Source organism: Mandrillus leucophaeus, unplaced genomic scaffold (genome assembly GCF_000951045.1).
Source record: "Mandrillus leucophaeus isolate KB7577 unplaced genomic scaffold, Mleu.le_1.0 Scaffold75, whole genome shotgun sequence".
NCBI lineage: Eukaryota > Metazoa > Chordata > Mammalia > Primates > Cercopithecidae > Mandrillus > Mandrillus leucophaeus.
The window spans coordinates 2,135,537-2,162,486 of NW_012108141.1; the positions used below are offsets into that span (position 1 = coordinate 2,135,537).

Sequence of the window (26,950 nt, forward strand, 5' to 3'; positions counted from 1 at the left end):
CAGAATTGCCAGTATGCTCAATACTGTTAGTGTTTAACATAAATTTAATATCTGTAGTAGAACTTTAATATCTGCAGTAGAACTTTAATATCTGCATTTAATATCTGTATTTAATATCTGTCTACTCATCTCTCTTAGTCTGTTTGGGTTGCTGTAACAGACCACTGTAGACTAGGTAACTTATAAGCAACAGATATTTATTTCTCACAGTTCTGGAGGCTGGGAAGTCCAAGATTAAGGTGCCAGCAGACTTAGTTCCTGGTGAGGGCCCTCTTCCTTGTCCCTTCCTCACCATCTCACATGGCAGAAGGGACAAGAGAGAGAGAGAGCACTAATTCCATTCATGAAGGCCCCACCTTCATCATGACCTCCCAAAATCACCATATTGTTAGGATTTCAACATGAATTTTTTGAGGACACAAACTACTCAGTCTACAACATTTGCTTCGATAACTGAGTCTAGTTATCTAACCAGCTATATGATTAAGGACCACAGGCCTGCCTTCTATACGCAATCACCAGTGGGACAGGAACCTAACAGGATGACTGGGACTGTCTTTAAAAGGCTGACCTTAGGCCCTGTCTGGTATATTTATCTGGTTGAACTAGCAACCAGCAATATTAGAACATGAAAAATCAGAGGCTAGAGAAGCGAGCATGGTATGCATGATGAGTGATCCATCCGCTAGATTATATAGCTCAGTGAGTAACAATTCTCATCAATTAAACCAACAACTCTTCCTACGATAAGGGGGTGTGCAGAGGGACAGAAACTCCTATACTTGGCTACATGGGTAAGAATGATGAACATGCAGATCTTCTGGGCCATGGAGAAAATGTGGAAAAGGAGAGAAATTCCTGTCCCAACACCGTTGGTATTGCAGTATAATGGATAGGAAAGAATGATGAGAGGGTAGTAGTGTAACAAATTTACATGCCATAAACTTGGCAAAAGTAGCTGCATACTTCTGGCAGTCAATTTGGAAAGAAACAATCAGTTTTAAAGTTCCTAGTCTTGGCCAGGCATGGAGGTTCAGGCCTGTAATCCTAGCACTCTGGCAGGCCAAGGCAGGAGGATTGCTGGAGTCTAGGAGTTCAAGACCAGCCTGGGCAACGTAGCAAGACCCCATCTCTACACAAAATAAAAAATATTAGCCCATTGTGGTGGTGCATGCCTGTAGTCCCAGTTACTCGAGTCTGAGGTGGGAGAACTGCTTAAGCCCAGGAGGTCAAGGCTGCAGTGAGTCATGATTATGCCACTGTACGCCAGCCTGGGTGACAGACAGACTTGTCAAACAAACAAACAAACAAACAAACAAAAAAAAACCCACAAAATATCCTAGTCTACACAACTGTAACCTATACAACTGAGCATAAATCTCTTCAGTGGGTTCTCAGAGGATGGACTCCAGATATACAGTGCATCACACTGTTCACCATCCCCATAGTAAATACAATACCAAGATTCATGGGGCTGTTTCTTGTAACACCTGTCAATATAAACCAAAGCATCACAGAGAAGTGCAAAGTTAAAGCATCTCAAGAGCGGCAAACATGATGCAGCCCAAACATAGTGTGTAGTCAGAAATACTGTTTAAAATGACCCACTGGTTAAAGACCCACTATTTAACACTATTTAATCTGTTTAACTCAGATTTTCTAGTATTTCAAATACTAATGACGTATTAGGGAATTCTTAATACTAGATGATATCTGAAGTAAGTTTTATTTGCCATACCCTAATCAAATTGTGCTGATTATATCAGCACTGACAAAAATCCCTAGGAGGGAAAAATCAGACTTAAGACTAAAATTCCTGAATTGTGATTATTAATTTAGTACCTATGTGGACAAAAAATGGTCATTCCTCAAAAGCCAAATAAAGCGCCAGACAAAATTATATAAAATTACAAATTAAGAATTTATTTATAAGTTTTCATCTTTTTAGAAATAAAAAGGCTTAAAAAACAAAATGGTTGCAAAAATGGTTAATTTTGTTATATCCTAATTGCTTAGGTGTGCTCTGTAAATTCCAAATAAGTAAAATAATATAAAAATACATTTTCAAATCTTTATAGAACAAAAAAAAAAACATTAAATGCTTTTGGATTTTCTTTACTCCTCCCACAGATGAGTTCACAAATATAAAAACTGGTGTACATTTATACTCTGAAGTACCAATCTCCAACAGCCAAGTAATTATAGTTTCTTCTGTTATGTGCAAAGATTATTTCATATTTACTTGGTATGGAAAGCACAGTACAGGCTCAGTGGACAATAATCATTAAACAGATTATGTTTAAGAAAATGCTGTTGTAAAAGTGTACAATAGTACATATAATTTTGGTAATTATGCACTTCTCCTTTTAAAGTAAATACAGCTTTTAGATATAAATCTTTCAAAGGTTTTCTTTGAAGAGCTGTGAGGTGACTGTATTTCAGATTTGATGGACAGTAATTTGTCAGTAAACTTCTCAAAAAACCAAGCCAAGAGAGAATTGTTTTCTTTTTCCCTCCACGTGGTCGGTTTCATTCTTAAGGAAGGGCTGATGCAGTAAGAAGATGAATTTCACAAACCTTTACACAAGTTTGTGAACTGTCAACTAAAGACACCACCTCTGATGTGGATGGTTTCATTCAATCCATGTTCGACCAGCTTTATATCTTCTAGATCATCTTTAATGATGCTGATCAAATGGCTAAGGCCTTCCTGTTGTTGTTTCAAATGCTAGAACAAATTAAGAAACAACATGTTAATGTATTAATTTATTAAAACTGCAAGCTAGTCACAGGAAAAAGGACTCCACTTTGACTGTTTTACTAATAACACAGTACCTAGTAAGTGCTTTAAATACAGAGGGCATGCATATTTAAACATTTGTACTACATCTTTTGCTAACAGTGAAAGACAAACTCTAAAGAACAATAAAATCAAACAAATATAAAATGAACAGTATCTTCCAACAAAAATGTGTTTTAGATAGCTATTTCCTTTTACCAACTTTTAATAAAGGCATAATAAAACAGAACTCAAAGGAGGTATTCAAATATAGATGACTAGCAAAATAACATTCTGAAAACAGAATATTCATGTTTTGAAGTACAAAGTATATAGTGATAATGGTGATGATGACTACAGATGCTAACATTTTTTAAAGACTCCTCCTTATGGGTTAAGGTGCTGTTTTAATAGTGAGTACTGGTATTCACTTGTTCAACTCATTTAAAATCCTTTTGAGCACCCTTTGGGGTACCATTATCATCTCCACAGTTAAAGAAACTATAGGTAAATAACCTACCCAAGGTCATAAAGTAGATGGTGAACCATGATTCAATCCCTGAACAATACACTGCTCATCATTTTAAAAAAGACAAGTGTTTAAATTATTCAGTTTTATTGCATATATCAACCTACAACTATTACAATATACTGGAATCTGTTAATTTATTGCAAATACTTAAAACAATGGAATATAATTGGTTGTGTAATGTCCAAGAATCTAGAAGCCAAACTAGTTTTTGGTTACATAAAACCAGCCATATCCATTCTAAAGCATATAATAAAATTGGATTTGTTGATGACATTTATAACCTTAATCTAAAATCCTCAGGGCCATGCCAATAGTCATTAGCTACCTAGTATGCTCCACAAAGTTATCATCTTCATATATTTTCTTTAGACACAACTGTTCATTTTCATTAAACTAATCTGCATTTATACTAATGAAAATAAGCCAAAGCAGTGTTTCCCAACTTTTTCACACAAGGTGAAAACCCGAGAAAAGTGGCTGGAGGTTCTGGCCACTTCAACCTACCTCCATCCAGATCTCCTGAGGGCTTAGGGGATAGATCAATAACAACATGTTTATAACTTACGTGTGACATATAGGCAGGGAAGGTATTATCTAAAGCAGTTGCTTCTCAAACTTTAAAGTGCATACAAATCATTCTATGATCTTGATAAAATGCAGATCGAATACATCTGGAGTAAGGACTGAAATTTTGCACTTTTAATGACCTTCCAGGTGCGGTTACTGCCTACACTTTAAGGAGCAAGGTCTAGTAAACTGTAGTGTCTCTATTACCTCTTAAATTCATCTTTTTGGTGAGGAGAGGGATACTTCACCTTTTTAAAATTGTGGCAAAACAGGCATACCATAAAATTTTGCCTGTAACTATTTTTAAGTATACAGTTCAGTGGCATTAAGTATACTTATGCTGTTGTGCAATAATCAACACTATCCATTTTGTTCAGAACTTTTCATCTTCTCAAGTTGAAATTCTGTACCAATTAAGTTCCTCCCATCCCCTCCTCCCCTCACACGCTGGCAACCACCTTTCTACTCTCTATTAATTGAACTACTAGGTACTTTTCACAAGTGAAATCATAAATATTTGCCCTTTTATGAGTGGCTTATTTCATGAAACACAACTTCTTCAAGGTCAAATTGCACTGTAGCGTGTGTCAGAATTTCCTTCTTTTTTCAAGGCTGAATAATATTCCATTGTGTGTATATATACTACATTTTGTTTCTCTATTCCTTGATTGACTCTTGGGTTACCACCACATTTTGGCTATTGTGAATAATGATCTATGAACATGGGTGTACAAATATGTTTTGAGTCCCTGCTTCCAACGTACTTGGGTACATATCCATAAGTAGACCTGAGAGATTGTATCGTAATTCTATCTTTAATTTTTTGAGTAAACACTACACTGTTTTTCATAGAGGCTGAACCATTTTACATTCTCCCAACACTGCAAGAAAGTTCCAATTTCTCCACATTCTCACCAACACTTTTCTTTATTAGGGTAACAACCATCCTAATAGGTGTGAAGTGGTGAGCTCACAGTTTAAATAATACACCCTCATACAACACTTACCTGCTTGATTTCTCGTAACAGATCTGCATCTATGTAATACCTTTCTTCAGATCTGACTGCTCCAAAATGATTCTGCATCCTGATTTGAGACATCAATTCATTTAGTCGACCCTAAAAGTTAAGACTGAGTCAAATGACAACTGCCAATAAAGACTTGTAAAAGAGAATGTTTTCTAAGGATGGTTTCAAAACCATCTATTAAAAATTTCTATTTCTCTCTCTGTACATTATAGTTGAAACACTAATACTAGCCAAAAGAACCATGACTGAGTTTACTTTAGAAAGGAAGTTCTAATTGGAGATAACAAACACAAGTATACAAAATTCCTGCTTGAAGACTACATAACTTTTTGTCTGCAGATCCACCTGAAACAAACTTTAGCATTATGGTCTTAGACGTGGTTACCTTGAACTGGGTAGGTGCATTTAGTTCACCCTGAATTGTATCCAGCTGAACTCGCAACTGCTCTTCATCAGCCTGAATGGCATAACCACTCTTTCTTTGAATTTCCTGTTTGATTAGGACCTATACAAATAAAACCCACCAATAACAATAGAATCATCTCTTTTTAGTTATGCAAGTAGTAGTATTACAATTAGTTGTTGAAAGAAATCAGCTGAAAATTAACAGTAGGGTTTAACAGTTCAGGATTTGAATTATGTTTCTGTCCATATTAACTGGGCAAAAGTTATCACATACACTGATGTACACTTGGTTTTTTTTTTGAGACAGGGTCTTGTTCTGTCTCTGAGGCTGAAGTGCAGTGGTGTAAACACAGCTCACTGGATCCTTGACCTCTGGGGCTCAAGCGATCCTCCTGCCTCAGCTCCCGAATAGCTGGGACCACAGGTGTGCACCACTGCACCTGGTTAATTTTTAAAATTTTTTGTAGGGGGTCTCACTATGTGGCCCAGGCTAGTCTTGAACTCCTGGGCTTAATGAAGTGATCCTCCAGCCTTGGCCTCCCAGAGTGCTGGGTTTACAGGTGTGAACCACTTTGCCCAGCCAACAATTTTAAAACTATGGTATGGCTTGGCCAGGTGCAGTGGCTCACACCTGTAATCCCAGCACTTTGGGAGGCCAAGGCGGGCGGATCACGAGGTCAGGAGATTGAGACCATCCTGGCTAACACGACGAAACCCCGTCTCTACTAAATATACAAAAAATTAGCCGGGCGAGGTGGTGCACGCCTGTAGTCCCAGCTACTCGGGAGGCTGAGGCAGGAGATTGGCGGAAAACCCAGGAGGCGGAGCTTGCAGTGAGCTGAGATCGCGCCACTGCACTCCAGCCTGGGCAACAGAGCGAGACTCCATCTCAAAAAATAAACAAACAAATAAAAAAAACTATGGTATGGCTTAAAAGCAGTACAAAAAAATAGGCAACATAATACCCGTTTCAGACATTTACTCACAGCCTTTCTAAAGAAAGAGTTCTTTAAAGATGAGTCCATAATATTTATGTCTAAAAATTATTTCTTGGATTTTTTTTGAGATTACAAAAGCGTTAAGAAACAATATGAGAACGTAAAAGACAAATTTTCTCTCATACTCCCAAGACAAATAGTGCTAACTGATTTTCATTCCCCTGTACCTTTCTCCTTGCTCATACAGAGAGCGCGCACACACACAGATCCAAAATAAAACTAAACAGTATATATCACTCTGTGACATGGTTCCTTTTTTTGGTTGTTGTTTTTGTTTTTCTGAGACGACCTCGCTTTCTTGCCCAGGCTGGAGGAGTGTGGCACAACATAGCTCAATGCAGCATCAATCCCCTGGACTCAAGCAATCCTCCCACCTCAGTCTCCCAAGTAGCTGGAATTACAGGTGCTCACTACCATGCCTGGCTAATTTTTTTTCTTTTTGCTTTCTTTTTTTTAGTAGAGATGAGGTCTCCCGATGTTGCCCAGGCTAGTCTTGAACTCTTAAACTCAAATGATCCTTCTGCCTCAGCCTCTCAAAGTACTGGGATTACAGGCGTGGGCCACTGTGCCAGGCCGCTTCTCTTTCTTTTCAATTTAACAATACATCGCGAGAAAGGGTCTAAAGCAGTGGCCTCTAAATGCAGACTCTTGGTTTGCTGCTACTCTCCAAGCCCAGCTTACTCGGTTAAAAACAGTGCAAGTCCCTCCATACTCTCAGCCATGCTCCTATAACCATATATTTTTCATAAACACACACACAGACCGACTGCTTTTTACTCATCTAAATTTTAAAAAATGGATTATATATAATTAACAAAATTTTATCATCAAAATTAATCATTAAATTTTACTACAAATTAAAATTATAATTTTATTATCAAAATCTCATGAAATTCCTTAAGAAGTATAGCTCTAATTTGTTATTTTTAATGGCTGTATGCTTTTTTAATGTGTTATTAACCAATAATCAATCATTACTGTCTTGATGCATATACATTTTGTTTTCACACTACAAACAATGCCATGATAAACATTTTTGTAGCTTTGACTCTATAATCAATGCTGTAATAAACATTTTGTAGCTTTGACACTACAATGCTGTAATAAACATTTTTGTGCATAGATCTATTTAACTGGTATAGATCTTTAACAATGAGGCTGAGTTTTAGAGTATGCTGCTAGATTGCTTTCCCAAAAGATCCTAATGATTTAGATTCATAGGCCCCACATCAGAATACCCTTTCCCCACATTCCTGTCAAGTACAGGTGGTGGTTGTTTAAATTTTTCCCAACCTGATGAGTGTAAAAGGATTTTTTTTTTTTTTTTTTGAGGTGGAGTTTCACTCTGTCACCCAAGCTGGAGTGCAGTGGCATGATCCTGACTCACTGCAACCTCCACTTTCTGGGTTCAAGCAATTCTCTGCCTCAGCCTCCCAAGCAGCTGGGATTACAGGCACCCGCCACCACGCCCTGCTAATTTTTGTATTTTTAGTAGAGACGGGGTTTCACCATCTTGGCCAGGCTGGTCTTGAACTCCTGACCTCATGATCCACCCGCCTCGGCCTCCCAAAGTGCTGGGATTACAGGCGTGAACCATTGTGCCCAGCCGGGATCTCATTTTTTTTCTTTAATCTGCAATTCCCAGATTCCTAGTAAATTAAAGGGACCATCTTTTAATGACTAAACTATTTTGCATTTGCTTTTTCTATGAACTGCCTTTACACATCTTTTGCCCAAATTTCAATTGCGTTTTATTGTCAAATTATAGGATCTCTTTGTATAATATGAATATGAACACCAAATCTAAAATCAGTGCTGTTTGCAAAATTCCCTTTTCCTAAATTCTATCACATGACTATTGACAAATGGCTTCTGGTATCTTTTGCTATACACAATTTTTTATATGGCCAACGTTGGTTTATAGTTTCTAGCTTTCTGATCAAGTGTCTCTCAAATCCCAGGTTGTACATACAGCTTTGAAAGTTTCGTTAAGTCTTCAGTCCACTTTATTTTTATATGATGCAATGGTCTAATTTTATTTTCTTCCTTATGTATAGTTATACTCCAGCATTATTTATTAAATAAACCCACTGAATTGAAATACCACTTTTACCATATATTACATTGTCAGCACACTATCATCTATTTATAAATTCCCTATTCTGTTCCATGTATGTTTCTGTCCAATTTCATGCAGATACTATATTGATTCAATTACAAGAGGTTTAAAATAGGTTCTGAAATCTGGTAAAGAAGTCCCTGTTCACTATTTCTTCTTTGTTCCTGAACAAGCTAGTCTCAAACATTTATCCTTCCATATAAACTTAAAGAAATTTTAATCAAAATTTTTTTAGAGACAGGGTCTCCCTATGTTGCCCAGGCAACAGAGTGCAGTGGCTATTCATAGGCACAATCATAGCTCACTACAGCCTCGAACTCCTTGGCTCAAGTGATTCTCCTACCTCAGCCCTCTGAGTAGCTGTGACTATAGGCGCTATGTCATCATACCCAGCTTAATCAATTTTTAAAAAGCTGTAATTCATTTTTAATTTTGTAAAGTAGATATTAAGTATTCTCATCTAAGAATATAGTTTATTTGTAAATACCTATACTTTCCTCATAAATATATTCCTAAGTATTTTACGGTTTTGTCACCATAGTGAATGGAACATTTTCCTATTTCCAGATAGTAAAAAGAAAAGTTGATTTTTGTACTTTTATATCTAGCCGGCTTACTACATTAATTCTATGGTTTATTCCCTTGGGTTTTCCAGATATACAATCATATCAGCAAAAAGAGAACACTTAATCATTTTCCCAATGTTTATATTATTTCTTTGCTTGTTTTATTTATGAAAACCTCCAAGACAGCAACGAATAATGATGATAATATTGGGTGTCCGTATCTAGTTTCTAAATGCAATTTTAGTGTTTTGCCTTTTTGAGTATTTGCTATTCATTTTTGGTTGTAGTTTCTATTATATATTTTTCCTTAATGTGTTGCTATAATAAGTCATGTTGATAGATGTCCTGTTATTAAAACCAACCCTGCATTCCTGAAATAAACTTTACTTGGTCATAGCATATTTTTTAAGAAATTGATAAATAGCTGGATTCTCTTTGCTTATACTTCATTTAGAATGTGGTTTTTCAGTCTGATTTGAGGTATACTCCACATACGACAATTAATCTGTTTTAGGTGTTCAGTTCTATGAATCTTGCAAATACATACAGTTGTGTAACCATCACCATGATTAAGGTACAAAATATTTCCATCACCCCAAGCCCCTTGTAGTCACACTTCTCTCCTCATCTATAGTCTCTGGCAACTACTAATCTGTTATCTGCCCCTAATTTTCTTTTGTATAATGTTATATAAATAGAATCACGCCTTACATAGCCTTTAAGTCTGGCTTTTTTCACTTAGCATAATTTGCATCTCTTTAAAACAACTTTATAATTTCTTTTCAGATGCTACAAACAGAAATGTAAAATGGTACAGCTGCTTTGGAAAACAGTTTGGTATTTCCTCAAAAAGTTAAACACAGTGTGCATATGACACAGCAATTTCACTCCTAGGTTTACACCCAAGAGAAATAGAAGTATATATGCACACAAACACTTGTAAATAAATTTTAATAGCAATATTATTCATAATAGCCAAAAAGCAGAACCACCAAAATGTCCATCAATCAAGTAAAATGTGGTTTAGCCATATGATGGAATATTCAGCAATAAATGAATAATCATCATTTATTAGTACCTGAAGTACTATTACATGGTACAACACAGATGAACTTTGAAAACATTAGGCTAAACAAAAGAAGCCAGTCACAAAAGACCAAATATCATTATGATTCCATTTATATGAGGTTTCCAGAATAGGCAAATCCATAGGGCAAAACTGGTTGCACAGGACTTGCAGTGAAATGGGGAAGATTTGCAGTGAAATGGGGAAGTGACTGACAATGGGTACGGGATTTGTTTGTAGGGTGATGGAAATGTTCTAAAATTGATTGTGGTAATAATGGTTATACAAGTCTCTGAATATACTAAAAGCCATTGAACTGTACACTTTAAATGAGTAAATAGTATGGAATGCAAATTATCTCAAGCTGTGAAAAAAGAACAAATAAGGAAGCTATATACATTATTCCTCAATTGTCTAGAATAATTAAAATAACACTGGAATTAGCTCTTTTGTGGTTAGACAAAATTTGGCAATGAAACTATCTGTCCGAGGCCTTTTTCATGTTTCATCTTTCATTTTTCCAATTGCTTCTGTGGTTTTTTTTTTTTTACTTCTCTGTAGATTAATTTTGGCAATTTTCATTTTCATAGAAAAATCCAAATAAAACTTCCTCTGAGTTCCAGATTTGTTACCCTAAAGTACATGCAGTATCTTTTTTTTTTTTTTTCCTTTTTTCTGAGATGGAGTCTTGCTCTGTCACCTAGGCTGGAGTGCAGTGGCATAATCTCGGCTCACTGCAACCTCCACCTCCCGGGTTCAAGCAATTCTCGTGTCTCAGCCTCCCGAGTAACTGGGATTACAGGCGCAAGCAACCATGCGTGGCTAATTTTTCTGTATTTTAGTTGAGATGGGGTTTCACTGTGTTGCCCAGGCTGGTCTTGAACTCCTGAGCTCAGGCAATCCACTCACCTCGGCCTCCCAAAGTGCTAGGATTACAGGCGTGAGCCACCGTGCCCAGCCCATGCAGTATCTTCTTATTCTGTTTTGTGTATCTATGGTGATGCCTCTTTTCTCACTACCAATTTTGTATATTTTGCTCTGCTTTTCCCTTCTTCTGGTTGATGAGATGCTTAGTAATTTTAATGGTCTTTTCGAAGAAACAGTTTTACAATTTATTCTTTCCACTATTACATTTTTTAGTCTTTCACTAATTTCACATTTATCTTTCTTTCTTTTTAGTTTCTTTTGGCTTATCTTGATATTCCTTTTCTAATTTGAGTACTCAGTTCCTTTATTTTTCACATTTGATCTTTTAAAATGAGATTTTCTATGACTCTAAATTTTCCTCTGAGTACAGATTTGGCTGTTTCCCATTGGTACTGGTATGTAATATTTCTCTTTTCATGATAGTTTATAATTTCAGTTGTTATTATTCTTTTAATTCCTCTTGTTAATTTGTAAATTCTATTGTTGTTTTTCGACCATTATGGTTACACTCCTTTTTCTAGCACTCAAAATAAAAAATTTTCTGAACTATTTTATGAAATTTATGAGACATTGATAATCTCACAGAAGCTTCCCTTGCACTAAGATACTTTATTTCTTCACTGCTTTCCCTCAAATTCTCACTAGAATATGAACTTTAGGATATTTTTATTCTCCTCACTCAACCCTATGAGACCTGTTTTCCAATTTCAAAGTTCTACTGAAAGAATTCAGTACTTCTAGTTTCACATTATTATTTTAGTCTTTTTTTTTCTATTTTAAAAATCTATATTTAGTACATTATTTCACATACACAGCCTTATAAACACTGGGGGAAAAAAATCCAAATTACTACCTGTAAAGTTCTATGGGAAAGATCCATGAGTTTCCTCTTGTATTGCGCAATTTTGGCTACAGATGTAGTTTGATTCTTTTGTAGCTCACTAATATCTTCAGATATGATCTGTTTAAGAAAAAATTGGGGGGGGGTGTTAATCAAATACCACAACTATTTATCAGTTATACCTGTATGGAAATTCTAATCTTGGGATAAGCCGGAGATGCATCCCTCAAAATATAAACTCTTTCCCTACAAATCTATGCTTATATTTCTTCCCTTTTTACATACCTAAATTTTTTTTAAAAGAATCATGCAAAGATATCTTTACAGCTCTAGGAAATTTAGCAATGAGGCAACACATAGAAAAAAATAAGCTGGGCGTGGTGGCTCACACCTGTAATCCCAGCACTTTGGGAGGTCAAGGCGAGCAAATTACTTAAGGTCAGGAGTTCAAGACCAGCCTGGCCAACATAGTGAAACCCTGTCTCTACTAAGAATACAAAGAAGTAGCTGGGCGTGGTGGCACGCGCCTGTAATCCCAGCTACTTGGAAGGCTGATGCAGGAGAATCACTTAAACCCAGAGGACGGGGCCGAGATCGTGCCACTGCACTCCAGCCTGGGCAACAGAGTGAGACTCCATGTCACAGAAACAAAAAACAAAAAAAAAAGAGTGAGACTCCATCACACACACACACACACACACACACACACACACACACAGAGCTGGGCACAGTGGCTCACTCCTGTAATCCTAGCACTTTGGGAGGCCAAGGCAAGAGGAGTGCTTGAGACCAGGATTTTGAGACAAGCTTGGGCAATATAGCAAGACCTTGTCTCTACAAAAAATAAAAAATAAACCAGGTGGAGTCCTATATGCCTGTAGTCCCAGCTCCTTAGGAGGCTGAGGTGGGAGGATGACTTGAGCCGTGATCACACTCCAGCATGTAGGGGTGGGGGGGAGGGAGGCGGAGAGAGAGGAAATTAAGGAATTTGAAGTAATATGGAATACAGCCAACAATCAGGTCTGAATGGAAGAAGTTAAGATGTATAAGATGATATCTAGGGGGTGTCTTAATAGACAAGTAGCCCTGTATGTAACTATTGACAGAAAGTACAGTACATTTCAACATTAACTGTTACAGAATACTTGGAGGGACTCATCAGAGTGCAGAGGAAAAGGAGTGATATTAATGATACAGCAGGATACATTTTTATGCCTCTGGATCTTTGACTTGCTGTTTTACCTGACTGAAATCCACTATTCTGCCTTAGGAAGTCTTAACCTTACGGGGTAGGTTAAAATCTCACTATTTTATTAAAGCATCCCAATCAGAATTAGTCCCATAATTGTCTCTATCATAATTAATCATTCTATGTCACTGGCTTATATTAACATGTTATAAAAAAGAGGATAAGACGATTGTGCAAGACATATTTTAGCACATCTACCTGCGCACATCACCTTTTAAAGAAACTTTCCAATGCCATGCCATGCTGAAAGGACAAAATTAGGTGGTCATGTTTTATATTACATAACCTAGGCAATCTCCCATCCCAATTTTGAAAAATCACCAGGGTTTTTAGATACAAGAGTACTTACGACATTATTTCCTACCAGTAATAACTAAAAAAATTAGACATGTTATCAGTCACAGTATTTACTAACAAATACTAAAACCATCTAGGAATTGACTCAAGAAAGAATGCTCAAGATTTTAAAAGGAAATATTTAAAAATTATTTTAAAGGACATAAAAGACCACAAGGATTAAAGAGACAAACCACATTCATGGATGAAATGATTTAATATTAAAATTCAATTCCCACAAACGAGTCTTTGCATTTAATGCAATTCCAACCATAATTCTAGCATTCTGACAAATTGATTCTAAAGTTTTTATGGAAGAATAAAGATCCATAAAGACCCAGAAAACTCTGAAAAGAAGAATCAAGATTAGAGATTCATTCTACTAGATATTAAGATACACTACAAAGCCCTAACACTAAAAAAATGTGGAATGGGTGGGTATAAGAACAGACCAACTGGCCAATGATACATAAGAGAGGGTCTAGAAATAGATCACATATATATGGAAACTTAGTGTAATTTAAATTCTTTGATAATCATTGAGGAATATCACATTTTTATAGGCAATATTAAAAATATGGACCCACTATTTAGAGAAAAATAAATCTGGGTTCATACCACATACTTGATATAAAGGTAAACTCCATGATGACAACAAAAGACTCAAATGTGAAAGGTTAAACTCTAAATTTTTTTAAATGTAGGATACTCTCAGAATTTAGGGTGAAAAATTATTGAAGCAAATTCCCAAAAAGAAAACACAAGGCAAACATTTAATGGATATCATTACATTAAAATTAAGGATTTCTCTTCAACTACAGACACCAAAGACAGAGTTAACAGAGAGATGAGAAGAAGATATTTACAATGTTAAGTTCTGGACAAGATGAACTAAGTACGTGCAACCCCAATCTTCCCATTTAATACAGCTATAAAACTGGGATGGAATACATGGGGCAGCTATTTGAGGACTCTGACAGGAAGATTAGGGAAGATAGGAATTTAAAGTACCGCTGAACTTGTGGTGAGTTTACCCATTTTTCCCCTCAGGCATCCCTAGTCTGGTTTCAACCCAGCCTCAAACCTGGAAATGAGCATAAATGCTGAAAGGGAGCTCCAAGAGAAGTCTGCTAGTTCTAGTGGGAGGAGACACATCGTATTACCTAGAGAAAGGTTTCTCAACTTCAGCACTATTAATGTTGGGTAATTACTTGTTGTGGGAGTACTGTTCTGTTCTGTACACTGCACTCCCCAACCAAGAGTCTCCAGACACTGCCAAATGTGCTTTGGGAGACAAAATCACCACCACCACCATAAGCCACTACTAAGAAGTACTGCTCTAAGACTTGAAATAATAGATTAAAAGGAAATGCTAAAAAAAAAAAAAAAAAAAAAAGTCCAAATAACCCAAAGGAAAGCAGAAAAACGGAAACAGGAATGAAAACCAGAGGCTGCAAACACAAAACAAATAATGGTAGGACTAAATCCAAACTTTATGCCGTCTACAAGAATCTCACTTCAAATATAACAATATACGTAGGTTAAAAGCAAAAAGATGGACAAAGGTATGCCATACAAACACTTTTTATCAAAAGAAAGGTAGCGTGGCTATGTTAACATCAAAGACTTCAGAGTGTCTTGAGTAAGTGTCCATGAACAGATGAATGGATAAAGAAAACAAGAAAACATGGTGTGTATGTGTACACATATATACACATACAATAGAATACTACTTAATCATGAAAAAGAATGGAGTGCTACCATTTGCAGCAACACAGATGAACTTGGAAGATATTTTGTTAAGTGAAATAAGCCATGCACAGAAAGATAAATTCTGCATGTTCTCACTCATACGTGGAAGCTACAAAAAAGTTGATTTCGTAGAAGTAGAGAGTAGAACAGTAGCTACTAGAGGTGGAGAAAGAGTAGGAGTAGGGAACTGCCAAAGGTTGCTTAACAGATACAAAGTACAGCTAGATAGGAGGATTAAGTTCCACTGTTCTACAGCGCTATAGGTAACTATAATTCACAACCATTTATTGTATTTCAAATAGCTATAGGAGTGAATTTTCAATGATACCAACAAATGATAAATGAATGGGGTAATGGATATGCTAATTACCCTTATTTGATCATTACACACTGTATCCATGTATTGAATTATCACAATATGCCCCGTAAATACGTAGTTATGTATCAATTAAAAATAATAATAAAAGAAAAAAGTCATTAGAGAAGATATAAAACTTACCGGGGATTAAGAGGGATACGATGTAATAATAAAAGGTAAATTTGCCAAGAAAACACAACAATCCTATATAACAACAGTCCTTCAAACTATTAATACATTCTACAAACTATTAATACAAACTATTAATGAAGTAAAAACTGAGAAATGAAAGGAGAAAAACACAAATCTGTAAGTGTAGCTGTGAATTTCAACTCTCTTCTCAAACTAGCAGGCAGAAAAATCAACAAGAATACAGAACAGAAATGTTATCAACCAACTGGATCTCACTGACATTAATAGAAAACATCACCTAAGAATTGCAGAACACACATTATTTTCATAGGCTCCTGGGTTATAAAGCCTTAGTAAAGTTGTCCCGGCGCGGTGGCTCATGCCTGTAATCCCAGCACTTTGGAAGACTGAGGCGGGCGGATCACGAGGTCAGGACATCGAGATCACCCTGGCTAATATGGTGAAACCCCGTCTCTACTAAATATACAAAAAAATTAGCTGGGCGTGGTGGTGGGAGCCTGTAGTCCCAGTTACTCGGGAGGCTGAGGCAGGAGAATGGCGTGAACCTGGGAGGCGGGGCTTGCAGTGAGCCCAGATTGCGCCACTGCACTCTAGCCTGGGCAACAGAGAGAGACTCCATCTCAAAAAACAAAACAAACAAACAAACAAAAAAAACCTTAGCACAGTTAAAAGAATTGAAATCATACAAATTTCTCTGACCTTTAAGACTCTTTAAGTATTTAATTATGAAGTCTTTTTTTTGAGGAGTCTCACTCTGTCGCCCAGACTGGAGTGCAGTGGCACGATTTCTGTTCACTGTAACCTCTGCCTCCTGGGTTCAAGCAATTCTCATGCCTCAGCCTCCCAAGTTGCTGGCATTACAGGCGTGCACCATGACACCCAGCTAATTTTTGTATTTTTTAGTAGAGACCAGGTTTCACCATGTCGGCCAGGCTTCTCTTAAACTCCTGATCTCGAGTGATCCACCCACCCTGGCCTCCTAGAAAAGTCTACTTTATGAAATAAAATATTAAGTATATTTAAGCATTAAGTAATTTTAAATTTGCTTCATCAATTTACAATAATATACCAAGACAATTATATGTGAACACAAAAAAACTTAATTATAACCTTCATTTTCATAAGGCCCCATAAATAGTAATATGCAATCCCTGGCTGAAACTGGAAATGACAGTCTAATTAATCTACTAAGCCAAGAATTCTAAATTCATTATCATATCAAATCAGATTCATATGATTTGGGGACTTCTATCATAAAGAAGGTAGTTGCATAAAACTATAATTATTAATTTGCAGTGTATGCTACATTGTTTCCTGATTAAGATAAAATAGTAGCACATATATTAAAAAGAAATAAATGGCTATAATCCCTTTCCCTACTTCCAGGGCCAGGGAATGAAAAGCTAAATGCTTACATCTAATCTGGTTTGATGTTGCTTAGTCATCTGATCTTGAACCTTCAGTCTTCGGAGAAGTTCCTTAAAACCCACCATTGGTACAGGAATTAACCTGAAGAAATGCAGTGAACAATTTTCAGATCTTAAGCCCATTACTACAAAATACAAGAAGTTAAGGTTTTAATAACATTCACGTAATTTTACATCAACTTTCTAGGGCTCTAAGGCAGATCTATGACTATGAGATAACCATGTTACACCAAAGAGATTTTATTCAACCTCCCTATTTTACAAATGAGGAAAAACAGTTCAGTCAAAACATTACATTATTAAATGCAAAATGCAATTAGATTTTTCCACTCCTAGTTAGTTCTCACTATGCTATGCTGCCTTACCATAATCTTTTTTTTTCCTTTTTGTTTTAGCTGAAGCTTTAGCTGGACTATAATCAATATTTTTTAAAGACCATGAAAATGAAAATAAACTTCTCTTATATGTAATAATTATAATTAATAGCTCACATGTTTGCTTTCTTAGTAGCAAATATTAGTTCTTAAATGAAACAAGATGAAGACATACTTACTTTTCAGAATCAGGGTTATCTACCTTGGCCTGTTCCCAGATAATAGGATCAACACCTACCACAAATAAAAAATATTTTTTCTAAAACAATTTTCTATTTTTATAATATGTGTATGACAAAGGCTTTCCTAAAGTAAGACCCTAAACCCAAAGCTATAATGAAAAGTGACTGTCAAATATGATCATGGTAAAAATACAAATTTTTGCAGCATAAATAAAGCTCAAAAAAAGTACAGACTGAAAGGAAGTATCTATAACCTATAGGATAATAGATTAACTTCCAGAATATAGAAAGAGTTCCTAAACATCAAAAAGGAAGACAAAAAAAATCTAGAAAATGGGCAAAGGACACAAATAGGTAACTCACAAAAAATACAAATGTAGCCAATAAACATATTAAAAATAAGTATTAATTTCTAAATTAATTATTTTGCCATCAGTGGCCAGAAAAATAACATTCCTGTTATGAATGTAAATGGTAGAACTTTCCCTGGAGGGCAATTTGGCAGTATCTAACATACATAATATTGACTCAAAAATTTCATTACCAGAGATCTATTCTAAAGAAATATATACCAATGTGTTTTAAGACATGTTTACAAGGATGTTGTTAATTACTACATAGTTTGTAATAGTAAAAAGATAGAAAACAACTTAGAGGTGTTAAGTAAAGGTGTATCCTTGGAATACTATGCAATGTTTAAATATAGTAAGATTTATCTTATGTATTGACATGAAAAGTACTAACAAATACTATAAGTGAAAAAGCAAGCTGCAGATGTATATGCAGAATCCTTTTTTAAAAGATCTACATGTAAATATGCTTACATTTCAAGTCACAGATAAAGGATTAAACAGAGTACCATAAATTGATAGTAGTTACTTCCGCAGAAAGGAACTAAAGGTAATCTATCACACAGTCAATCTAGTTATGCCATCCAGAATATTTTACAGTGAGAACACATTCAGGTTTTACTTGAATATTCAATGAATATGAGATAAGCTAGAAAAAAGCCAAAATTTTACTAGTAAATTACCTTCGGTTAGATGGATTATGGACTACTTTTCTTCGGTTCACTATTCCTCAAAATTTCTATTTTAATACATACATATCAGTTACATAATAAAAAACTAAATGAATACAAATATTCAAAACTATTTCCCAAATAAGTAGATATGTGATGATACTAATTTTATTAACATTAATAACCAACCAACACCTCTGAAATAGGGAGGGAGTGGTAGTTCTAAATCTTTCTTTTTTTTTTGAACTCTGTGATTCTAGAAACATACCAGCAGGAGGATTCTGTAAAAGCTGTTTGATCTGTGCAGGAGAAAGTTCTGTTCTAGTCATAGAAAGGGTTACACCAAGTTGCTGCAATTGTGTTTTTATATTGGCTTGTTCAAAATGGGCATATAGCGTTGTAGCTGGAACTCTTCTTGAAGTACCATTTGGTGAACGCTCAACAACATAAATAACAACTTCTGTCCTGAAGGAAGAATAACGAATTTATAAAATACGGAGCACAAAACTCATAGCCACAAACCTCAGCATATCATAGCATGTGATTTCAGAAGTGTAAGTTGAATTCAGACATGGTTGTTTTAGGAGGCAATTAAAATGTTTCTTTTTTTTTTTTGTGGAGCAAAGTTTGCTCTGGTGCCCAGGATGAAGTACAGTGGCGTGATCACTGCAGCCTCAATGTCCCAGGCTCAAGCAATCCTCCCACCTCAGCCTCCAAGTAACTGAGAGTACAGTCACACACCTGCTATGTTTAGCTTATGTGTGTGTATATACATAAAGTTCTGGGATTACAGGTATAATGAGCTGCTGTGCCCAATTGTTTTCTTCTTAAATCTTGAAAATAAAAAAGTTTTACTTAATGTAATGTTCATTTACAAATCAACCAAAATGATAAAGTTAAAATGAACCAGGTAAATAAGATAATATTTGGGATTTTTTTTTTTTTTTTTGAGACGGAGTCTCGCTCTGTCGCCCAGGCCAGAGTGCAGTGGCGCAATCTCGGCTCACGCCATTGTCCTGCCTCAGCCTCCCAAGTAGCTGGGACTACAGGCTCCCGCCACCACGCCCAGCTAATTTTTTTTGTATTTTTAGTAGAGACAGGGTTTCACCGTGTTAGCCAGGATGGTTTTGATCTCCCGACCTTGTGATCCGCCTGTCTCGGCCTCCCAAAGTGCTGGGATTACAGGCGTGAGCCACCGTGCCCGGCCAATAAGATCATATTTATAAAGCGGTTTGCTTAGCTGCAAAATCCTATGTAAATGTTATTTATATAGAAAATTCTGTTGAAATTTATGAGTTCTCTGCAATTGCGACCACGAGTAAAATCTGATTCAATTATTGCATCTCATTAATAATCATTCCTCCAAATATCCTAAAATAAATGTCTTGCCACGAACACTGAAAATTATACTTAGGTCAAGGGAAGTAAAGCAATAATATTTATCCATGAATGAACATGAACAGTAATCAGTTAATAACATTTTCCAATAACATCTTTATGGCCCTCAATTTGCACGTATCTATGACAAATGGTCCCTTCCTGGCCTGAATGAAAATCTAGAAAATTATTAGCATCTGGTAAGTTAAAAAATCCAAATTTTTAAAAAAGCTTTTAAATAAATGTTTTTATAAATACTGAATAATCACTACCTGAGAAAAGACATTCTGCTCTGAGATTTAATTTGTGCTTTAGCAACGAAAACATTATTGATCACTCCCTTAGGACCAGAAATAAATACACAGAAATAAACAGCATATTTATGTATACTTACTGATCATCTGGCAATGTTTTAGTGCCCTCTACATTTACAGTAAGGGTCTGGTTTCCTCCCAAAACTTTATGCAATGATTCCACCAACTGTTGTTGTTGGCTTCGAATCTCTGTTTCTTTTTTGTTGAAAACTAAAACCACTAGCCCATCTTCATCTTTATTACTGGGCATGCAACTATAACCTACTGCCTGTGGAATGACAAAATAAACAATATAAAAAATATGTATGGATCTTAAATCAAGTGTTTAATATTAACAACTTAATATCTGCTAAAATGGGAAAAACAACTTAATGTCTGGTAATTAAGGGAATAATGATTCTTCCCACCATTTTGTGCCCTAGGAGGTCACAAAATTATAAAGAAAAACTATTTTACCCGGGAATAACATTAACCGATACAGTAAGATTAAAATTTCCCCTTTGAGAGAGTAACTAAAGAGCTTTCTCCCCTAAAACATTTTGATATTCATTATTGTTGGTTGTTTCTAAACCATATGCATGCAAATTACAAAAGTGACTGTAAAAATCACCAACTAATTATCATTTATTTCACTATACAGATTGTTCCCAACTTAAGATTTTTCCATTTTATATGGTGTAAAAGCAATATGCATTCATATATACATACATGGAAACCATACATGGAATTCTGATCTTTTAGTTTTTATTATAAAATTATAAGATAGACTTGGTGTTAGATTATTCTGCCCAATTGTACACAGATGTAAGTGTTCTGAGCATGTTTAAAGTAGGCTAGGCTATGATGCTTGGTAGGTTAGGTGTACTAAATGCATTTCTGAATTACAATATTTTCAATTATGATGGGTTTATTGGGATGTAACCCATTACAACTTGAGGAGTATCTGTACATCTGATTCATGGAATCTTAAACTAAGTTTTAAATGTATAAAGAAGCAATTTACAAATAAATACTTTTAAATCACAGTAATGACAGTCAACTTACAAATACTATAAAGAATGTATCACTTTATTGGTTTATATAATACAAAACTTTATGAAACAGGATTGTATTTTTTCACATATTAATAGGACCAATTATACTTTTCTAAAGAATTGCTCCTTAGGTAGAAGCCTTTTATCCTTTTCACCACTCATCTGCAACTTTTAAAAAAGAATTTAAATTAACTCAAGTGTACATTATGCATTTTACCATGTTATATACCAACTTTATTAAATTGCTATATTCAACTTATGTCTATTACTGAATACCTCTTAGCAACTAAATACGTGTATCAAAATTTCAACTACATGCACTCAATATACTTTTTGTTAGTGATGAGACAAAGAGTTGTTCTGCAACAAGACAGGCTGACCACTTTATTCAAGGATCCCATCCTCAGCCTTACAGTTCCAAACACAGGGTTATGTACATATTGATTAGGTTTAAGAGACCAATGTAGGCCAATATAACTTCTAAGAGGCTGAGGTATAAACTGGAATGCAATACATAATTTGTTATGGAAAATGCATTACCAAATGGACCTAAATACTCTCACTGGCTGATAAAGAGATTTTCTGAACGGACAAATGAGAAGGTTGTTTGGTAGACAGGGAATAAGAACACAGAAAATGGGCAATACTGTTTTAATAGCTTTGGGGTTATACATGCCAAAGGGAATTCCTATCTGCTGGTTAAGGTATACTCTCCTGGCCAATGTTAAACGAATACCACTAAATTGTAGTTTGGTGTCTCCCCTTTACAGGTGCCAAGCAAACCATTCTCCTGTTTACATTTTTTTTCTTCAGTTATAAATCACATTCTAGTCACACTTTCCTTCATTCATATTCTGGTCACCTTCAACCACACATATGTATGAAATCACTTCAATTTTATAATTTCTATATTTTCAAAATAAAAGTATAATCATACCATGTTCAAGGAGTAAAGACCCCAAGCAATTGTTATCCGAATATTAATCTAAATCTAAATATATTTTCTGTTATACAAAATCTTCAATTGAAGATATAAACAGTATTAATAATACCTTAAATCGACAAAAGGGATTTTCTTGTGTGAATTCCACTGGCGGAATATTATTGTTGAAATACCCTTTTCCTGTTCCCCAAAAGGCCTGCAGTTGATTCCATTTTGCCAAAATAGCATCTCTCTCATCTCCCAATAGCGTTGGAGCAGAAAGAGCACTCGCAGTATTTATCAGCTGGTTGGACTGTGTAGGAGCTTGTGTAGGCTGACTGAAGAGACCACCTAATGCTAAAAAGGTACCCAAAATTAGTATTTAAAAACAAAACAAAACAAAACAAAACTTAATCCAGATCATAGGCATGGTAGGCAAAATAATGCCCCCGCCCCCCCACCCACCAAGATGCCCATATCCTAATCTACAGAACCTATAAATATGTTATCTTACATAGCAAAAAGGGCCTTTGTGGATGTGATTAAATTAAGCATGTTTAGATAGAGGGTTATCCTGGATTATCAGGAGGGACTCAATGTAATCATAAGATCCTCAAAAGTGGAAGAGTGAGCTCAGAGTCAAACAGATCTGAAGATGCTATGCTGTTGGCATATGGCAAGATGGAAGAAGGAGTCGCAAACCAAGAAATGCAGGAAGACTCTAAAAACTGGAAAATGCAAGAGAATGGATTCTCCCTTAGTGCCTCTAGAAGTAACACAGTACTGCCAAGAGCTTCATTTTAGCACAGTGAAATCCATTTCTGGACTTCTAATCTCCAGAAACTATAAAATAATAAACTTTTATTGTCTTAAGCCGCTAAGTTTGTGGTAATTTGTTATGGCAGCAATAGGAAACTAATACACTAGGCCAAACCTTATAACGTTAAATTTGCTTTTCTAATAATATATTTTGAGACAGGGTCTCACTTTGTTGCCTAGGCTGGAGTGCAGTAGCCAGATCATGGCTCACTGCAGCCTCAACTTTCTGGGCTCAAGCAATCCTCCTGCTTCATCATCCTGAGTCGCTGACACTACAGGAGTGCACCAACGTGCACCTGGTTAATTTCTTAAAATTATTTTTTGTAGAGACAGGGTCTTACTATGTTTCCCATGGTGGTCTCAAAACTTCTGAGCTCAAGAGACTCTCCTGCCTCAGCCTCCCCAAGTGCTAGGATTACAGGCATGAGCAACTGTGCCCAGCCCTAATGATGTTATCCAAATTAATTCCATTACCAGAACACAAATTGGGTCCACAATATTAAACCTACACATGAAAGAAAGAAAGGAGGGAGGGAGGGAAGCATGCATGAGGATGTAGGATGCATAAAGATGTAAGATTTTTTTAAATAACCATTATTACTGTTATATTTGTATAATAAATATAAATTGGGGGATACAAAGTAAGTCTAAAAATCATTGTTATATCAATACCAGCTTACTAAACATTTTCCTTTCTCTTATTATTAAAAAAATATAGTAATAACAAATGGATTAACCACCAGTATTCTAGGCTAAAAATTTAGATGGCTGTGTAACTTTGGGCAAATCACTTAACCTCTGTGGGATACCAATTTCTCTAATGGAAAGAAGGGCCAAGTTCTTAGGGCAGATAAATATTTCCCAAAGTGTGAGATAAGTACGTCATCTTTTAACAAAGGGAGGAGCGAGTCTAAGGCTCAGAGCTTAAGGCAAAGGTATCTACCTAGAATTTATTAACACTATATTTTCTTTGTACTTAATTTCAATTACCTTTTCCTTAGAGCAAATGATACTAGTTTTCCACTTACAGCAACAATAAATTTTACTTTAAAATAAGTGTATTTAGTGTTTCAAAGTAAACTGATTTAAAGAAAATTCTTAAATAGTAATACAAATGGTATACAGATAAGGAGCAAACGTGAATACTAAAATGACCTGAGTTTTAAAACACTGTATTAGATATTATTTAAGTTCTCTCTCAGCTCTAAACATTGAAAGTACCACAAGGTCCATGGAGTTTCTACAGGGATAGAGAGAGACTCTTTTACTCTCCAGAAAAGTATTAATTCCCAAATGAGTAGATATAAACATTGGCAAGAACTGGACTAGAACTCAGAACACCTGAATCCTGGTTTATTATAAGGTCGCTTTCTATCCTTCAGCAAGAAACTCCCGGGCTTTATCTTCCTCAACTTTTAAATGACATGAATCAACTGTGATCTCTATACTGAGACATATGTAGTCAGCCTCTCATTTTATACTTCACACTGAATTATGACTGTACCAGTTTACTTAAAGTTCACCAGCTGGAGGGCACTGATGAACTCAAATTACAAAATCCAATACTCTTTTCAAGACCGAATAATATTAGACTTCTTATACCTTGTGACCTTCTCAGAGCCCTCTTGCTGTTGATTATTCCTTTGGCCCCCAAAGAAAATCTTCACCTTCTGTTGAATACACATCCTCCTTGAAAGCCCTTCTCCCTTAAATTTCCTGACAGTACAGTCTCTCTTGGTTTTTTATATACATAAACACATTCATTCATTCACTCACCATTAATTCATACAACAAATATTTACTGAGTACCTACTAAGTGCTCAGAGCTAAATGCTAAAGATACAGTGGTAAACAAGGTAGACAAGGTGCATTAAACAAACCAAACACATCAAACAAATATTAACAATTGTGATAAGTCCTTCGGAGAAGTACAGAGGTTCTGGGAGTACTAAATAAGGGAGCTGATCAAGCCTGAGAGAGGGGTCAAGAGAAGACAGTTCCATTAGCACTTCAGTTAGGGCCTAAAGGAAGGAGTCAGCTAAGCCATGGGGTAGGGGTAAAGGCAAGCAACATCTCTGTAGAGACAGAGAGAGGAAGATGAGTGGACAAAAGCAATAAGGAGGACTAACAATAAGGTAGGAAGAAACTAGACTAGTGTCACAGAAGTTAAGGTCTCCCACTGGCCAAATGCAACTAACTGAAACATATTTATTAAAGCCCATGCATTCAAAATGGTAATTTTATGAAGTATAAGATCAAATTTTTTAAAAATCCTAACTCCTTGGATACCATAAGAAATAATGAGGCCACAAACTCATTTTTACAAAAATTGTCCATTAAAAAGAAAATTATCCTGCCTTTACTATCTAAACTGTGTATTAGCGTGATCAAACAGTCTTGGAGGATGAAGAAAAAGTTCCTTTTACAGAAGAAATTTCAGTGTGATAGGGAGGAAATTAGAAAATCACCATTTTGCAACCCCTAATAAGATAACTGATTGAGGCAATAATCTTCAAGGAATGAAACCATTAGGTTTCATTAGTAGTAAGTAATCTAAAGTAGTAAGATAAAAATACGCTGTCACCATCTGAACCTACTGATCAATCTTAGCATCACCATAAGTGAGAGTCTTTCAATGTGATGTGATATGAAGCACACAGCACCACTTGCAAAATGTTCTTACCAAAAAAGCAGAATCAAGTCCCTAAAGCAAACTTTATTTACCACAATTATGAGAGATACAGTTAAATAATATTACAAGGAAGCAGAAGAAAAATACAGAATGGGGGACATTTAACAAGACAACTGGAAAATTTATGAGGGAAAAAAACAGAATGAGGAATTCTCTACACTAAAAAGAACTTAAGGGACATGACAAGAAAATGAATGTATGGTCCATGTTTGGATCATGAATCATGATTCAAACAAACCAAATAAGAAAACACTTTTGAGACATAGGGAACTCTGATTATAGATGGGGTATTAGATAGCACCAAGGAATTATTGTGGGTTGGAATGAGGTACACATTTTTAAAGAGAGAAGTATAGTAAAGCATGAAATGACATGCTTGGGATTTGCTCTCCAATATGTCAGTGATTTAAAAAAAAAAAAAAGGAAAAAGGAGACAAGAACAAATGTGGCAAATTCTGACTTTTGATGACTCCAGCTGGTAGGGTTCACATCACTATTCTTTTTTTCTTTGTTAGCATTTTTCATAATTAAAGAACAGTAAGTGTTCACTGGATTTACTGAGATGATTGATGACCTTAACTTATTTGATAAAATAAAGAAACAGAAACCAGACTGGCAAATAGTTTGTGATGGGGAGGAGAGTGGTAGCTGAAGTGAATGTGAGATGAAAGTAGTTTTTTTGTTGTTATTAATGTTTCAAGAAAAAATAAACTTTAGTTATTTATATGTGGATGAGAAGGTGAAGACTAGGGGAGGGAGTGCAGCTAGAATAATCAACAGCACACGCACCCTGAGAAGGCAGGAGGTTATGAGATCCCGAGTAAGGTAAAAAGAGGAAAATGCGGATAGAGGGAGAAAAAGAAATAGATTTGGTGGAGGGAAGGTGAAGGAATTGCAATAAGGAATTCTATTTTCTCTTTGTTTTTTTGTGGTTTTTTTTTTTTTTTTTTTTGTGAGACAGAGTCTTGCTCTGCCACCCAGGCTGGAGGTTCAGTGACACGATCTCATCTCAGCTCACTGCAACCTCTGCCTACCGGGTTTCAAGCAATTCTCGTGTCTCAGCCTCCCAAGTAACTGGGACTACAAGTGTTCACTATCATGTCTGGCTAATT

General features: G+C 35.7%; 1 protein-coding gene across 3 annotated transcripts in view; it reads right to left on the reverse strand.

The window, feature by feature from the left end:
• Positions 1-1,905: 1,905 nt before the first annotated feature.
• Positions 1,906-26,950, reverse strand: part of NUP54 (nucleoporin 54kDa) — a 32,770-nt gene continuing 7,725 nt past the window's right edge. For all 3 annotated transcript variants that reach the window (XM_011966202.1, XM_011966201.1, XM_011966200.1), the window contains 9 exons: positions 22,458-22,684; positions 20,452-20,639; positions 18,949-19,145; positions 17,657-17,711; positions 17,092-17,185; positions 11,841-11,948; positions 5,292-5,411; positions 4,886-4,996; positions 1,906-2,728 (listed from right to left, as the gene is read on the reverse strand). In XM_011966202.1, the coding sequence (XP_011821592.1) occupies positions 2,600-2,728; positions 4,886-4,996; positions 5,292-5,411; positions 11,841-11,948; positions 17,092-17,185; positions 17,657-17,711; positions 18,949-19,145; positions 20,452-20,639; positions 22,458-22,684 (1,229 nt within the window). In that variant the 3' untranslated portion in view covers positions 1,906-2,599. The remainder of the gene's footprint in view (positions 2,729-4,885; positions 4,997-5,291; positions 5,412-11,840; positions 11,949-17,091; positions 17,186-17,656; positions 17,712-18,948; positions 19,146-20,451; positions 20,640-22,457; positions 22,685-26,950) is intronic.